At 36.3% G+C, this 18,182-nt stretch overlaps 1 protein-coding gene across 1 annotated transcript; it reads left to right on the forward strand.

The window, feature by feature from the left end:
* Positions 1-5,652: 5,652 nt before the first annotated feature.
* Positions 5,653-18,109, forward strand: LOC110458895 (transmembrane protein 201-like). Its single transcript, XM_021510862.1, has 10 exons — positions 5,653-5,795; positions 7,423-7,540; positions 8,074-8,244; positions 8,773-8,955; positions 10,039-10,304; positions 10,705-10,905; positions 11,812-12,032; positions 12,602-12,760; positions 13,815-14,228; positions 14,520-18,109. The coding sequence occupies exons 1-10, from the start codon at positions 5,725-5,727 to the stop codon at positions 14,615-14,617; spliced, it is 1,902 nt and encodes a 633-aa protein (XP_021366537.1). The 5' UTR covers positions 5,653-5,724; the 3' UTR covers positions 14,618-18,109.
* The last annotated feature ends 73 nt before the right edge of the window (positions 18,110-18,182 follow it).

Below are 18,182 nucleotides of genomic sequence, written 5' to 3' on the forward strand. Positions count from 1 at the left end.
TTGTCTTTTTTTCAAATACTACATAAACATATCAAGTGAGACTTCTTATGGAAAATAACGATCGGATTTGGCTGAAATAGATTCATAAAAATGTTTAAATCTAAGAAAATCATCGGTATTTTTTACCTGTCTGACCAACGTTTTGTTCAGGGATTTCCCTCTACTGGCGCATGCACTGTACGGAATCATTATTGCAGGTGGGCAGTATTCAAAGGAGAAAATAACTGCCGTAGCAGTTAGTGCGGTGCATGTATTCTTCCGGATAGCCGGTTAAGCTGAAATGGAATCGACAGAAATGCTAGCGCTGTTTATATTATGAATAAATATCTAAAACTATTAAGCTCGCTAGTATCTTTGTCTGAGTTTGAACACAGATGAACTTAGTTTAATATGTTAATGGGCATGTATTGGAGAGAGTTTACTTTGTGTTTCTATAATTATACAGTGGTTTGTGCGAAAGGAAGGGATAAGTGACTGGTTAGTTTGATTTTTCCATGAGGCCCTCCAAGGGATAACTGTTGTGATGGCCCACGGCGTATTTTCTGGGTCACCGAGATACGTGTTATCGAAGTCCGTGGATTTACATAATTTATAATATTACCGGGTTCAATTAAATGGTATGATTTAATAATATTGCTGAATTAAACGATTATTTTTACATGCAAGATTTAAATTAGTGCAAATATGAATACCCGGCCTCCTCTGCCCCGGCAACATATACAAAAAATCAGAAAGGTTTGTCCCTTGGTGTAGGGAAGGTGTTTAGACACGTACCATCTGTACCGGCCACATTCCGGTACTAAATTCAATATATATTTAAATATATCTACTTTATGTTTATGCCTATTATCATTGTTGACATTTAATTGTAAATGTATGACGGGAGAAGGCTGTAAAAACTTGTGCCCCATCCCTTGTTTAATTTTATTGGCAACACATTTATGTTTAAAGCTAAATAAATTTAAATTCTGAATATTGGCAAGTGTGCAATTAACTTCTTATGATGAATAATTACTGTTCAATAAGTTTGAATACGGACTTAGAAATCATATAACTTGGTTTCATAGTGCGGTAAGAAGTTGCAGTTGCCTGACGGCCCCTCTCTGGGGGCCTCTTTCGAAACCGTTTCCTGCCTAGTCAGGTGACGTTATCGGCGCTATTTTTAGCAGGGCTTTCCCGAACAATTCAAGTGGTCAAACTGGACATTTGGAACGGACTATGAATATGGGGATAGCGTGGTAACATAAGTGGAAGTGCATACAATACATACATTCATTAAAAAAAAAACGCCTTTTCACGTGATGTCCCTTTAATACTACCATCAATGCTTTCATGTTAAAATCTATTTCTCTTTATATATACATTATTATCTATGATATCTATTATTTACTTTATTCACATTGACTTGTATATATGTGGTACCTATTGGAGAGGACTTATATAGGCTTGCCTGTTGTCCAATCCATTTGTTTTTTAAACAATGAAATTTGTTGAAATGAAATGAAATTAGAGGACAGGACTGTGTTTTCGTCAACAAGCTGTATTGCCGAAAGTACGTAGGAATGGTGATATGGATGTATGTTTCGCTCTGTGTCATGCATGGTAGTCGAAATAAATGTAAACAAGATGAAAATAAAATATTTTGCTATTTGACCGTATATTTTTATCAGTAACCACATCGAAAAGAAAGAATGGTATGCAAGGTTATGGGGAGTCGTATTAGTTTAAACGGAAACCTACTTGAGGAAAAACATTACATGTAGTTATTCCGTTATCTGCCTGCGTATAAACCCCCATTATATATCAACACATCCTCGATACTCCAGAGGTTACGCTCACTTTTACTCTCTGCTCCCCCGGAATATCCGACGAATGGACCACGGCGCGTTACGTAGTTGTTGAAACCACATACAGAAAGATGAGTGCATTTAGACATAGGTATACTGGAAACTATTTTCGTACTTATTACGCGTCATGATCTGGGTGAAACAGTTCTTACAAACCGGAAGCAGGAATGATAAACATTTAAGAGTATTAATTGATGATATCTTGAATTGGAGAAAGTTTTTCTCTCCTTTTTTCCCCACGCAAATTTCAAAGGAGAACATTTCAAAAGGACCACGAATCAATTTCCCTTGAATCGGTCCATACGCTTCATGGCCACCTTCATGCAGTTTATTTTTAACCCCACATATGCGTCATATTTGCTGTTATATTTATAGTACATGTGAAGTCCAAGACATACCTGACATGATATAAACTTTCTACACTTAGACGAGATAAAATCTTGTCGTCATTCCATCTATGTTCCCCAGATACTGTAAAAGTGGATTTTTTCGCGTGTGGAAATGTTCGCGTATATACTCTTTAATCGGTGTGGAAATATTTGCGTCGACAATGGTTATCCTTTTAATCTATAATCAATTAATATATATTAGCGTGTGGACATTAACGCGCTAACTTACTCAACGCGAAAAAACACGAACATTCCCACACCACGTCAATTTCAACTTTCACAGTACATTAATCGTGATATCGCTTTTAGCTCACCAGGCCCGAAGGGCGAAGCGAGCTTATGTCGTGGTGCTGCGTCCGAATAAACAGCTTCCTTTCAATAACTATTGTAAATGACCCTTGGTCATCATACTCTTTGGATATTGGCGGGATACAAGTCTTGAGAAACGGAGCAATTGCCTGAGTTTACATTATACAGTATGTCTAAATATACTTCCATAAGATAACATTACAATAACTATATATATAATAATCGCTCTTGAAATATCAATTTCATTATTATCAGACATTTTGGATGATGAAGAATACATATTTAAAGTCGATTACAGAGGTAATCGATGAATTAAGTGGACAGAACCGTTGACAATTTCAAAATTAATTGTGACCAGTCCTCTGCTCATGACCCCTTTAGAAAGAAAAACACGAACGCATTTAATATATATTTCATGCCAAGACCTTTGCGACAGAATGAAGACGGAAAATATCTTATACAAGCTCGTCAATAATTGTGAATGGTATTTTTATATATATTTTTCCGCAGAGTTTACAACAAGGGAAGTGCTGCGTTTTAGTGTAAACAAACGAAACTGCTTCGTCTGATCACAAGACATCCATCCCTATTGTAGCGTAGGACCGCCATTGTTAGAATGAACCAAGTTCATTCGACTCTCTGGATATTGGCGGGATATGGACTGAGACCACAATTAATTTTACTATATGTTTCTTTGTAACATTTAATTTCATAACAAATTCCCAATATCCGATAGCCAACTTTCCATCTAACCTGGTCAAGAGCAACATCTTGGGAGTAAAATATCAAAATTTCAACATAGCATGTTGGCCTTTTTCTTGAGATAATCGTCTGCATGTGTCACCAATGTCAAAAATAAACTTCCGGGTCAGGGGTAGTAAGGTCAACACAGGACTTTTCACACAGCACCCTGCACCAAAAAATAAATGCACAATATAAAAATTTGACACAGAAATTGTTAGATTGATATCTCCACAGTATTTTAACACCAAACTTTTACACAAACACCAAGTTCTAAGAGGCATAGTATAGTTTTTACTAAAGTACCTATATTTCTAAGGGACTTGAACCCGGAAGCATTTAATTGTGACCTCAGTCCTAATATAAGTCTTGAGAAACGGAGCAGCTGTGTGAGTTTACATTATACAGCATGTCTAAATAGACAGTACTTCCATCACAGTGCCTATATCATCGTTCTTCAAAATATCAATTTGTGTACATCTCAATTGAAGCATTTTCAATAATCAAAAATAAGTTTGAATTCAAATAAAGTGGTCGCCAGTGAATCCGCTGAATTGTTAAAATGTAATTGTGACCTGTCATCTTTTTACTGTCCCTAAAGAGGAGAAGGCTCAGAATGTTGAAACCTGCATTTTTGATAAGTTTAGGCAAACTTTATCAACAAAACCGAGCACATTTTCGGGGGGAAACTGGAAAAAAACATCATGATATTATGTATTTACACTCAGTATTACTTTCCTTCCGCATTAGTATTGCCTTTTTCTCTTCTCTTCCTGCAAACCACTTTTTGCTTCTTTTAAATTTCGAGTATCAAAAACTTTCCAACATGGCTGTCTTCTTTCTGACAAAGAGACATCTGCAAATGCATGCTCATGCATGCGCAATATCCGTGTAATCGGATTGGGGAAAATTGATTAGCTGTGAGACGTCACGCCACTTTGATTGTCATGGGGATACATTTCGGGGGCGTGGTTTGTAAAAGATATTGATTGGTTGTAGCACACATACACTGAAATTTTCAGGAATCAAAAACTACTTAGTGAAGTACAAAGTTATATATTATTCTTATAAAAAGTCTGATTGTACTTGCTAATGATAAGTCTAAAAGGAGTTCTCAGAAAACGGGAGATCGCTTCTTGGGCCAAGTAGCCTTTTTGTCCAGCTATGGTCCCTCCCATACCCTTCCCCTGCTCCGGCGCTACGCTCCTCGGACTCTCGACCCCTTGTAAGCATACACTTCGAAAACAGATTTGCTACGTCACTGGTCTGAGGTAAAAAAAAAACCACGACAATCGTAAGACTAATATTATACCTGTTCTTTGAATATAACAGAAGACCGACACACGATTTCAAAGGCAGTACATTTTACCGTTACGCGACACAAGGTGGCGCACACTGAGCCTTCGATTTCGCTATGACATATATATATTCCAAGGATGCAGAGAGCGAAAGTGAGCGCAACCCCTGGGGTATCGAGGATGTATATTTTACTGTGTTTGCATTTTCGATTAGACGCTGGAACCAGGAAAAAACTTCTTATTGGGTTGGAGAGTTTTTCCCCACTGGAACGTTAGTCTTGGAAATAAACGAACTACACATTTTAATACTTGTCTTGTATATACATTTACTGTAAAAAATACTTGAATTGTATCTGAATTGGACTGGATTGATTGCTGACGACCAGGAAGCTCAATATGATAAGAGCACCAGTCTAGATTCAGGAGGTCCTGTGTTCGAATCCCAGTCTGGCCGTGCATTTTTCGCGCCTCATATATGTTACAGTGGTGTCGTGACCAAACCTTGTTTAAGATACATGATGAATGATTGGCAAGAGGGATTATCGGACATGTAGGTTGTAATAGTATTGTCTTCGGGTGCAGAGACTTAGAAAATAGAGGAAGGAACGAAGCGAGGTGGGGGCGAGCACAGGGGCCTGAGAATTTGTTACAGCTAAGGTGTTCAGAGTAATTAATATGTGTTAGGGGTTTAGATCGACTTTCGGTAAAAATCACATCTCCAGTGAATATATACACCCAAAACCGAAAGTCGATCTATACCCCTTACACATGTTAAATTACTCACTTAGAAAACCCTTAGTTTTGGTCGAAATATAGCTAACAAATTCTCAGGTCCCTGTGGGGCGATCGAGGGGACCGAGGAAAAGCAGATTTTTGTTGTTTTATATTAAATTTATATGAGAATAAAATAATTTTCTATTTAATTTATTTCTTTTGATTTTTTCAGTTCAACACATTTACTTAATTATAGGTTCTTGAGGCAAGCAATCGAGAAAAAACGTATATAAGATTTATTTTTCTAACTTGGGCTTAACCGGTAGAGTTATCTCCCCTACTCTACTTCCGGAAAAAATCTCAACATGTGTGACCGGTTAGGCTGACAAGCTGCTATTGTTTGGTCGTTGCACGTATCCTGTCACCATGATTTACCTGCTACTTCTTGCAACAGCGTCTTCAGTTGCCATATGTGTTGTACTTTACAAATATTTGAGGTTTGTCTCCTATTCAGGCCTCTTAACATGTTGTTTAGTCGATCTATTTTCCCGCCGGTTTCTTTTAAGATTTAGCTTGATTTTGATTACTCCAACAGTGTTAGAGGTTAACACGGCGAGATACTTTTGACAGGCGCCGTGTAGAAAAAAAGGCCGACCAGCGCCCTCTTATGCTATAGGAGTAGATTTTGATATGATTTTAGATCTATACGCTTAATTTTTTACGTATGTTTTGACACATACCTATATTGCCAACCTCGAACTGGTAAAACAATGGTGTTACAATTTCTGTTTTGTCTACAAATTCAATGTATAACCACAGAATTAGATTAGTTATCTAAGTCCGTGGTATAACCAGGGACTTTTGCCAATTTTGGGATGGTAGGTCCTCATTTGACACACCTATATTGCTAACCTCAAACTGGTAAAACTATGGTGTTACAATTTCTGTTTTGTCTACAAATTCAATGTATAACCACAGAATTAGATTAGTTATCTAAGTCCGTGGTATAACCAGGGACTTTTGCCAGTTTTGGGATGATAGGTCCTCGCCGACTGTTTTTGAAAACTCACCCTATGTCATAGTATGGGATGTTTTAAAAGTGTTTCAGTACTCACCTGGGAAAAAAAATCTACAAAATCACTTTAAAGCGGTTTGGGCATAATACCTCAAAGGTAACTGTTGCAGTTTATACTTTATAGCACGGAATTAGATTATAAGTCTAAGTCCGTGTTTATAGTAATAATACTATTACTGAAGTGGGGAATAAAGTGAAATGAAAACACACTTTATGCACAAGTACTAGTCCTGTCTGTCAATACACCCATACTATTATGAGTGTATTGACAGACGAGGTTAGTACCTGTGCTTTATGTGTTATTTTTGTCCAGCTATGGTCCTTCCCATACCCTTCCCCTGCTCCGGCGCTACGCTCCTCGGACTCTCGACCCCCTGTAAGCATACACTTCGAAAAAAGATTTGCTACGTCACTGGTCTGAGGTAAAAAAAACCACAACAATCGTAAGACTAATATTATGTGTTTATAGTAATAATTTTATTACTGAAGTGGGGAATAAAGTGAAATGAAAACACACTTTATGCACAAGTACTAGTCCTGTCTGTCAATACACCCATACTATTATGAGTGTATTGATAGACGAGGTTAGTACCTGTGCTTTATGTGTTATTATTTCACTTCATCTCCCGTTTAAGCAATACAAAATTCAAGTAGAATCTTTCATATTCTAGAAGCTAGTGATATGAAATTGAAACTTTAGAAATATAGATCAACTCAAAAACCATGCTTTGCCTTGTGTACTGCCAAACTAGCATGCAATGCAGTGATATCGCTTGACTTTATAAGAGTTCCAAGCAGGAAATTGGATTGGTTAATATAAGTTTATATGTAAAGATTTATGCTTGAATTCAAATGCTCAAACCACTGACTCTAAATTTACTGTTCATGAATCAAAATTAAGTGGGTTTTTGTTGTTGTTTTTTTTACAAAATTTCACTTTAAAAAAAATCAGCTATTATTAATATGGATTCAAATTCTGAAAAATATTCACCCTAGCCAGTCAAAGGTAAATCGTAACTTGATTTGTTGTTTTTTCATTTCTTTTACAGACCCAAATTTCCTATAAAAGTCGAGTGTTGGTTTTGTGAAAAGGTGACTGTGGTTCCATACGGAAACAAGAATTGTTGGGATTGTCCTGGCTGTGACCAGTACAATGGATTTAAAGAGGTTTGATTTCTCATGCACTGATATCACAATATTGAATAATATTACATTATTTTTTTAAAGTCAGTGTTAAACAGTCCAGCTATAAAAACTGTGTTTTTAATTTGATCGAAATATATAAGTTTTCCTGTGTCAGGGCTAGACAATAAGGGTACCGTAGCCCCCTTGTCTGAGACTAGTGAAATCTCCAGCTTGACTAGTGGTTTTAAAAACTGCTAACCATTTTGACTTAACATGTTGAATAATTATTGGATTAGTACAATTTGCAAATGAAAAAAATAAAATTGAAAAATATAAGCCCAACTGACTAGTAGAGCTCTTAAAATTAATTTCTAGCCCTGTGTGTTCCTAAACTCTCATGCAATCTCATAGTAGAATGCTGAAATTGATGGAAAATGTCATTCCATGATCATTCCATAATGAACGTCAATTAGAGACCTAAAACCATGGGTTACCCAGTAACTGTTGTACCTTAGCTGCTCATGTGTTACAATATTAATTTAATATTTTTAACTTGACCTATTGATACATTTCAGGATGGCCACTACAATAAACCCATCCCGGCTCAGTACAGTGAGAGTATGAATCATCCTGTCAGCTGTAAGACTGATGAATTTATCAGTAAGGACACAGTCCTTTGTGATGAGTGTAGTCAAAACCAGCTCCTCAAGGTTCGACAACTGGCTGCTTTTGTCCCCTTCAATGAGGTAGGTTACAGACCATTTTTACCCTACAATAAACCCATAGAGCCAACATGTACACATAACCCATAGAGCCAACCTGTACGCATAATTTGGGATCACAGGGGCGAGACACAGTCTAACCCACACCCCCTATATGCTTATATAGTGTACATGTCAAGGACACTATATAAGCATATAGGGGGTGGGGTTTAGTCTGTGTCTTGCCCCAGTGTTGGATGGGCTTATTACAGGATAATGAAATGGCCGGTATTTCCAACATATGCATCTAAGAGGCAGAAATGCTTCACAAAGGAATGGACCAGAAAAACCGACTCGGCTTGTGAGTGAAACAGGTGAAAATAGGCAAGTCTAAATCGAATGCAATCAGACACTTGTAAAACTTCTAAATATAGCTGTATTTAATAATGCAGTTTCCAAGATCGAAGCAGCGAGGAGAGTCTCATAAGAACATTGAATGGTATCTTTAATGGTACAGGACCAAAATAGGCAAGACAAGAATAATCACTGCACAAAATGTTTTGGATTCCACAGAACAAATTTGACGCAGAGGTGGAAGCGTTTGAGCAGCACCTTGAGCGTGTGTACCGTCTGTGTGATGTATGTCAGGGAACAATCAACATGGAACTTGGCAAACAGGACCATGTTTTGGGAATGAAACTGGACCAAGTCGCTGCGGATGTATCAAAGTCATCGGAGACGTCGTTTGAAGAGAAGGTATGCATAAGATTCTTTTGTCAGAATAACGTGTCTCAAGGAAACGAGATTTTGTTTGTATTGTCCCACAGTCAGTCATTGTTCTTCACTTATACTTCATTTTCCATTGTGAAAAGCTAAGGTAACTCTAGTATTTACTTGGTACGTAGCACACGCATGGTCTCTTTATATACCGGGTAGGTATGGAAAGTCTGAGATTGCAGTGATATCCGTTTGACAATTATAATATATTTACATGATATAAAGAGTATAGTTCTGGGGAACTTCCATCATGTGTGGTTCCTGTTCCCTTAGGCTTACTTTGTTGGAAATCCTTTCTACCTGAAATAATTTTATATCTAAAATGAAGAAATTGGATTGAAATACATCAATTTTAAAAGTAGAATACACTTGTTCAGAATCATTGAGTTGCATTTAAAGAAAATAAGATTGTATACTTTAAAATGTTTAAAATTGAATTTTCTTACAAAAAACATGCATTTTTTCAATACATTTTTCATATTGTTCATGATAATGACTTAAATTATTTGGGGAAAAAAAACACTTTTGACTTAAGTACCTACAGTACCTGCACTTAAAGTCTAATGGAATGGGAAACACAAATATAATCTTTTTTTTTGGCCATACAAGTACACTTTACTACTTTGCATATACTGTAAAATGAAAAAAAAATCATAAGAAAGGGCCATTGGTGGCTGTATTTCATGGCACAAAACAAAACATTGTTACCCGGTTTTTTGTTCAGATAAATACACAGTTATCTGACTGGCATTATTTCTAACCGTTGCAGCCCTAGTTTAAATAGACATGCATGCAACCAAGGAGTTCACTTCTAAAAACGAGTTTTACAGTATTAGAGTGATATTTGGCAAATGTCTCTATGATATCTGACAGCTGACTTTACTGATTCAGCGGCTTAGTGAGTTGTTTTCGGTGTTACTGAGTCGAGACACCAGCCATTTACACTCTTTAATTGACGAAGAAAACAGACATTTCGAAAGCTCGCAAAATAAGTTTTCAATTCCTGTTAGTGTTGTTAAAAACAAACTTAGCATTTAGTTTAGACATTTTTTTTTTTACCAGGTTTCCTCAGGGACCAAAGTAAAGACATTTCTCTACAAAACCCCTGGTGTGCCCCTTTCTGTCGTCATGGCGACAGTGTCAAGCATGTGTGCCTCAACACTTTGTATGACACATTGTCATACTGCGCAGCAGCAGTTACAGACAACATGGCTGCCCACATCATATTTCATCCCCATCATCCACTTGGCTCTGACAAAACTTGATGTCCTTGGAGGAATTGGAATTTTGACCTGCTTCTTGGCCAAATATTTTGTTGGTAAAAACAGGTAAGATATTTTAAGTGTGACTGAATGAAATGAAAATTCTTTCAACCAAACATTTTCTTTTTAATTCACTGATTCAATACATCACTTGTAATGTGATATTTTAGTTAAAATGAATGAACAGTTTTGTATAAAATTGAACATTCAGATAAATTGACATTCTTTTGACAATTTGTTTTTTTTATTATTTGCATCCCCACCCCTAACCCCTGAATAATAGTGGCCGTCCTGTCCAATTCTTTTATATAATTTTCATGATCCTAATTATTAACAGGTTTTTCGTCAAAGTTTATTCAAAGTCAAGTATGAGAATTTATTTCAATCAGTCATAATAATACCATACTTTAGGCCAGTGTTAGCCAAACAGTTTGTCAGGTTAATAATTTCCCCTGTTTATTTCCAGACTACACATGCTGGATGCTGTGAACATCCCTCTGTGGATATTATCCCTCCTTTTGGACAGTCAGTTTGGCCAGATCGTGTTTGGTCAGGGCTGGACACCAGTTGTGAGCTGTATCCACCATGGTGTGAATGCAGTAACAGGAATATTGTGTCTGTTGGTGTCTAGGAGGAGTAGATCGCAGCCGAACATCAACATTAAAAGGTACTGGGTTACATACGCGTATCCCGGTTGAAACGGCATGTGTGGTGCAGAAACATTCCACGATTAACGAACGCACCTAGACTGTCTATAAGCAGAGCTAAAAATGCACTGTTTCGGAGAATTTAAAAAACAATGTTTCAAGAATAGTATGCCCTTCTTTCATGCATCCACTGAATTACATAATGTATCTTAAAAACTACATGTGGCTTGACATTGTTTTAGGAAGAAATAACGAAAACTAGCAATAGTCAGCGTTTTAGTTTCGGTCAGGTACGTCTGGACCCCTCAATCTACACCAGCCAAATTTTCCTGAGGTCAGCCTCAGTTCAGATCTGTGCCTGTCGTTTTCTTTACAGGTTCAACCGTTTCAACTGGATACGCGAATGTACCCCAACTTGTCTTTACCTCCCTTTGGTGGAGATCTACTAGAATACTTTGGTATCCACCTCAGATTCCTCAACTGTATATATATTATGACATGACAAAATTTAATGCTTACAAAAAGCTGTGTAATTGAATTCAAGTATAAAATCCAGACCAATCGTGAAAGGCTGATACCTGTTCTTTGAAGATTACGGAGGAGCTTCATCAAATACAGAGTCTGTCGATTTTACCGTTACGATGCGAAGCGAATCCTTTGATCTTCATCAATGACATCAGACTGGTCTGCTTGTATTATTCCATCCCAATTTCATTATCTAAAAATCTAATATACAATGTAATTGTTTCAAGCTTTGAACCCAACATCAAAATGAGAATGTTTGGGTGTACCTATATATTTGGTATTTAATGAAAATACATATTTAGATCATTGAGTATTTACACTTTTAGATTTATTTTGTAAACAATTTTCCTATTTTGTCATTTCTATTTATCTTCTCATGCATACCATCACATTTTCTGCAGACTTTCCTTGGACAATAGCCGTTCCTCTCAGGGGTCAGATAGTACCTTGACCGATAGTAGCCCCCTAAAGTCGGTGAGTGAGGCAGCATATAGCCAGGTGTATGACCCTCGTCACATGTCCAGCCAGCTGGCTCCTCATAAGAGTGACCGACTGGACGATGCACTGTCAGACCTAGGATCATTCTCCATTGGGTCAGCCAGCTTGAAAAGATCAGCTTCAGGTATATTTCTTACCTGTATAAGAATATATTCAATATTAAAAATTTTAAGAAAAATATTATGCATCCCATGACAAGTTTCATATATGTCATTTATGATAATCTGATGCATAAATTTGTGTTTTCATTCATTTTTAAAACAGATAGTTGGGTTGTTCTTAAAAAGTAGTCAGTTGAATAATAGAGACCTATATTTAGGTAAGCTGAAACGTTCTGCGGCTCAAAATCATTAATTATCAGACTGTTTTTGTTTATCTTTATATGATATTACGACTGGTATGTGACATTTTGGGTACAAAATATTATTATGAAGTTATTAAAGTTACACTAGCCGCAAGTGAAAGCTAAGGCATACTTGCCAAACTTTTGATATTTCCACAAGGGAGATAATGTGTGCTCAAAATTTTTACAAATTGTGTGTTTACTCCTGACAATCATTTTGACCAACACTGATCAAAAGTATTGTATTATTATGACTTTTTCAAGCTGTGAGAAAAAGTACTGTCCAAAGAAAAAATCTATTACATGTATTAAAATGTTTGCTGTTTACCCTCCAATCTTCTGCTGTACAGGTGTATTTGGCTGTTCTTCATTTACTACTGGTCAGCCAGTTTCAAAGACTGGATTCTCGTTTGGTCAAGCCCTGCAGGACAGAAGCAACCGTCCACTCATCAGTCCAGCCAAACTGCGGGTCAGTCACACTGGGGGATGGTCAACCCAGAATAGAGCAGGTGAGAATTACTGTTCATTGTTACCTACAAAAAACAGTTCAGTGCATCTACTCTTTCTCTATCATTTTCTCCCTTAGGTGTTGTAAAACGGTAAAATCCCCAATAAAAATATTTTCCCTTTATGTGCCTACATACTGTTAAATCATTAAAATCTATATAGGTGCAGTGGTGACTTGAGTGGTTAACCCTTTCACCCCTATGTAACTTTAGTAGACTATACTATGCATTCCTATTAGATGAGTCCATTTTGGTCTACAGTGGTGATCGAGTGTAAAGGCATCTGACATTTTGCTACCACTAGCCCTCCACCACTGGGTCGTGTGTTCACAGCCTACATGGGGCAGTCGCCATATACTGGCCACAGGTCGACAGACACTACAGCTTTCCTCCACCACCACCAAAACCTGGCATGTCCTTAATTGACCACATAGCTATTAATAGGAAATAAAACATGAACAAACAAAACCAAAAATCTGGGGCCTGTTCGTTTATGTGGAACAACCTGTTTGTCCGTTTATAAATGTAACAATCTAACAATTTTGGGTATAAATCCTGGCGGACCTGCAAATGAAAGCAGCATTAGATTACTAGGTCAGACCTTATTTCATAAACGAACAACTGTGGTCCGACCGTTTAACCATTTAAACGATATGGCCCAGTTTTCTTTCTGCGTTAATTTTGCCATGTGATTACTATGTGTATATTGTATGCTGTATATTAATATATGCAGTCATGATAAATTTTCCCCCCATTACAGATGGTGGGGAAAGGCCAATGTTAAACTACGACCAAAATTGTTGTTGCTTACCTATCCTATTGTCCTCTTTAATTTAAAATTTGATAGTTACTTAATATTTACTAATGTCCTTGATGGGCGACATGGTTGTTGTTGACAGAACTTTACCTTGGCTTTGTTATGAAATCTGAAATAATTACAGTAGGACACGTCATTGTTCAAATCTGTCCAAAATCATGTTTTTCCATTTGACACCTCAATACATTATTGTATAATATAATACAAACATTGAATTCATGCTTAACATATCTTTTACAGATAATCCTTTCTTACAAGCCAAACGAGAAACTTCCATGTTTAAAGTTGATAGCGGGCCTAGCAACTTTAACCTGGGACACGCCAACCAAACTCCGAACATTTTTGCAGATAAGACATCATTTTTCAATGATACTACTTCATTCAAGGGAGATAACCCTGGTGCATTCAATGAGAAAGGGTCATGCTTTAGTGAAAACTTTTCAACACCTGTACCAAAATCAAATTTTAATGATCATGGATCAACAGTAAGTGGGCGTTTTCCTTCTTGTGATGATTCTGTGAGAAAAAGTTGGAGTGTGCGTAACCATGCCATCAACAAAATGGAGGATTTCCATGACGACAGGGATAGTCGGTCTACAGCATCATCCATGTGTCCCGTGGACAGTACTACAAAGACAGAGATCAAGTCAAAAGGTAAGGTTGAAATTAATGATTAGGTGAAAATGTTGTCAAAGGAACACAGAATATTTATATAATGATATTTCTGGTACAGGATTTCGTATACACTACACCAGACTCAAAATATAATGATTTTTATATAAAAAAATAAAATAACGACACTTCAGTATATTGCAGGGCATGTGCTTTCAATGAAATACAAACAAAGCTTATTAATTTATTTACTACTCAGTCTCTTGATACTGTGTCTTACCTTTGTGTTAATTCAATTTCTCTTCAAATTACTCTTCCTTTTTCCCCAAACAGTTTTCTGGAGGTCCTCAGGATTCATTGGTTTCGTGCTGGGAGCCAGTTTTGTGGTGAACGTTTTTCTAACTTACAACAGCTGGAAAAAGCCTTCATGAGGGCCCATCTGGACTCAAGATTATTCTATGTATGCTCAATTAGTATTAATACAAAAGATGATGGCTTGTTTCTGACATGGACAACTTGTCCCTGTATATAAAAATTCAAGTTAATCTAGAAACAAAACTATTTTTTAGCAAGGACAAAACTAAAACATTGTAAGCATTGTTTGATTTCCATGGAACGTGTGTGTGTGTTGTAAATTTTACAACTTACAATACGAAAACATTCGAGATATTTGTATTCTTTCTGGAGCATCTCCAATGTTTTGGGGACAGTACGTTATACTGACCAAACTATTTGATGTTGTTGAATTTGAGATAAATGGTCATTATTTATCCTCACTGCTGTCTGAACTATATAATGAGGATCGGTGAGTTAATCCCTTTCGGACAGCCTTCTTAGGTGATAACACAATTTTTGTACTCCCATCAACACATTCACCCTTGAAGACACTTTTGAACTCTTCCAGTTCAAAGGTTGGAATAGTTCATTATGAAACTTCAGGGGTGAATGAGTTAATGAAATAGGATATTACAAGAAAAAGCATGTATTGTGTGTGTATTCAATGGGATTCATCAGTAATATATACACAATGTAAGTATAAAAAGTGTCGCAACGTTTCCAAGTCCCTTTGTCAAGCTCTCCATAGGCGAAACGTACCGGGTCGAGTGACATATGAAATAAACAATTTCGTCACACCGTTGTACAAGTTAATAATACAAATCGCTCACTCAGTCATAGCTTGACAAAGGACCAGCCGATCTTGAAACGTTGTGACACGTTTAATACGTACATTGTTTGTGTATAAAGTAAAACTATGATTAACTCCCCTGAAGACACATTTGAACTCTTCCAATTCAAAGGTTGGAATAGCTTATTATGAAATTTCAGGGGTGAATGAGTTTAAAGTATTAAAAGCATGTATTGTGTAATTAAGGAGACAAATATATCCTGTGTTAAAGAGGCAAGATGCATACATTTGTACCAACTGGTAGTAGTTTAGACAAATTTTCGATTTTTTTTGTGACCCGGACAACCCTTGGATCTTCTACAGTTAAGGCAATTACCATTAACCAGTCACATGGATGTCTTGTGCTGTTAAGTAGACGAACTAACTTTCTGTGAGAAGCAACATGTATAGATCTATTACCGGTACATCGTTAAGGCCACAATGTTGTGAGAGAGCAAGCATTCATATCTATTTCTTGTATCATTGTAATTACCAGATGAATAAGTTACGTGAGAAGAAGGAACCTGCATAATTATTACATTGTACTATTGAGGAGATTATTAAGTTAAGGATCACTGTCCCATTGCAGGTAAAACAGAGAGTTTTCATAATTTTCAGCAGTGGTACGGGGATCCTTAAGTGTGAGTCAGGCAGCATGTATATATATACATTCAACCCTTAGAAAATAAGTGATTTGTGAGAGAGACAACATGCTTATTTTGTATAACCGGGTATTTAAGAAATTGATAAAGTGGAGCTGTATGATGGGAGTGAACTGTACAATTCATTTAAATTGTTTAAGGACCGAATCGTTGTAAATATTCATGCAGAAAAATGTGTTGATAACTGCAGATGCTTTTTTAATAATATCACTTAGACTCACTATTTTTGATAAAATCCAACATGTCTTCATTAAATACCATCTTAAGGGAGCAACAACACTTCCTGGGATATTCCACGCATGTATTGACACTTTTTGTTTTACAACTATTGGTGTGACATCTCTAGGGACTACAACTCAGGGAGTGAAACTTTCTGTGTGTTAGTAGTTAGTACATTGTACGTGTAGTATCTTACGTGGAGTGACACTACGGCTGTCACCACTTTTTGGTACGTACACTTCGAAGTGTTAGCACCTTTGATACTAGTGCTATTTTTGTAAAGAATCTTTTGTACTGTATTTTTCATAAAACATGCCTTGTGAAGTATGATACTTTTGTACATATTTGATTTGATAAATAGGGCAGTTTTAGTAAGGACTGTTCCAGATTTGACTGCAGGGGAGAGGTACAATGTAGGAAGCACTTTTTCAGAAACCCTTCTACCCGTTACATTTTATAAGCGATTTGATATGATAAATGGTAGGCAGATCTGGTTTTTACCCCACCACCCATAATATATTAATACAGGTGCCTCCTAACTCCCCCATATGATCAATTAGGGAACAGCCCTAAAAATGTAATGTGTTACATGTATGTATTGTATGTTATTCCGAAGGTCGGTATTACATGAAGTTGTAAGTTGGTTGAATTGATAATGGACTAATTATTAAAACAGGCAACTGACATGAATCATATTAAATGCAGAATATGTACTATATATTCTGTCACTGTTCCATTGGCTGGCTGTATTAAAATGAATGATTTACCTCCTCCTCTTCAGTGTAAAATAAGGTGGACCTTTTTTGTGTATCAGGTTGTTTTTAAATGTAACATGTAAAATGTAAAGGTATATGCAGGCCTTGCAAGGCTTTGTCAAATCTCGCCTGAAAGCAGCATCAGATCCGGCCTTATTTTATAAACAAACAACTCTGGTTCAACCGTTTGGATCACGATAAAAGAATGTGACCTAGATTTTTATCGTCCATTCCCGTAACATGTACCAGTGCACAGAAATTTTCTATTTGAAATGAATCCTGCAATTCAGTGACTGGTGCATTTCCCATAACCAATTGTTGATTGGTTTGAAAACCACAAGTATTATATCATATTGGCTGTTGAACAAATATTGTGCAATATGTTGTATTAAGCAAAACATTGTTTAATTTGTATTATTAAATGTGTAAAATGTAGATATGTTTGGTAATAATACAATTTGTTTTGTCTAGAGACTGTACTGGGACAGACTGTAAAATATGGTTAACATTTTATGATTAATTTGGGGATTAATATCAGATTTGGTGTAATTTTTTTCAATGTTGTGCATAAATATTAAAAAGCATTTATTACATCGAGGCATAAAACTTTCCCACTTTCTGTAATTTTTGTAGGGTTTTTATCAGAATGTTGACTAGTCTTATTACGATGTATTTAAGAAATACGGTTGGTTCAAAAAATGTGAATTAAGAAAGAAGTCCAACAAGAAAATCAAGAGAAAAGTGTTCGAAAAAACCCTGAATTAACAATGTTTCTTTGTGTAATATTTAGGAATTTATGTTTGAGCCTTGTGCATCTAGTTAGCTTTGTTACAGCTGAAGTGGCTTGATAGTGAAACCGAGTCATGGATTATTGATTGATGGTTTGTAATAGAAAGAAAAAATGTTTAAATTTAAATTTGTCATCAAGTAGATATTTGGACAATATGATCTGTGAGCCACCAAAACACATAAGTCTGTGATTTGTGAAAAATTGAGATTGTGTAAATTATAATTGTGGTTTCGTAACGTCATTGATTTACTTCTGCATCAAAATGATTTTATTTCATTTTGTTTGTGTTCCTTTTCATTCATGTTTTTCAAATGAATTGAAATAAATGTTGTTTTTCGTAATTATATGCCTTGGTCACATTCTTTTGTAAATGTATCGGCAGTATAATCTTCCAGCCGTCAGGTG

This window comes from Mizuhopecten yessoensis, unplaced genomic scaffold (assembly GCF_002113885.1).
Source record: "Mizuhopecten yessoensis strain PY_sf001 unplaced genomic scaffold, ASM211388v2 scaffold9847, whole genome shotgun sequence".
NCBI classification, from domain to species: domain Eukaryota; kingdom Metazoa; phylum Mollusca; class Bivalvia; order Pectinida; family Pectinidae; genus Mizuhopecten; species Mizuhopecten yessoensis.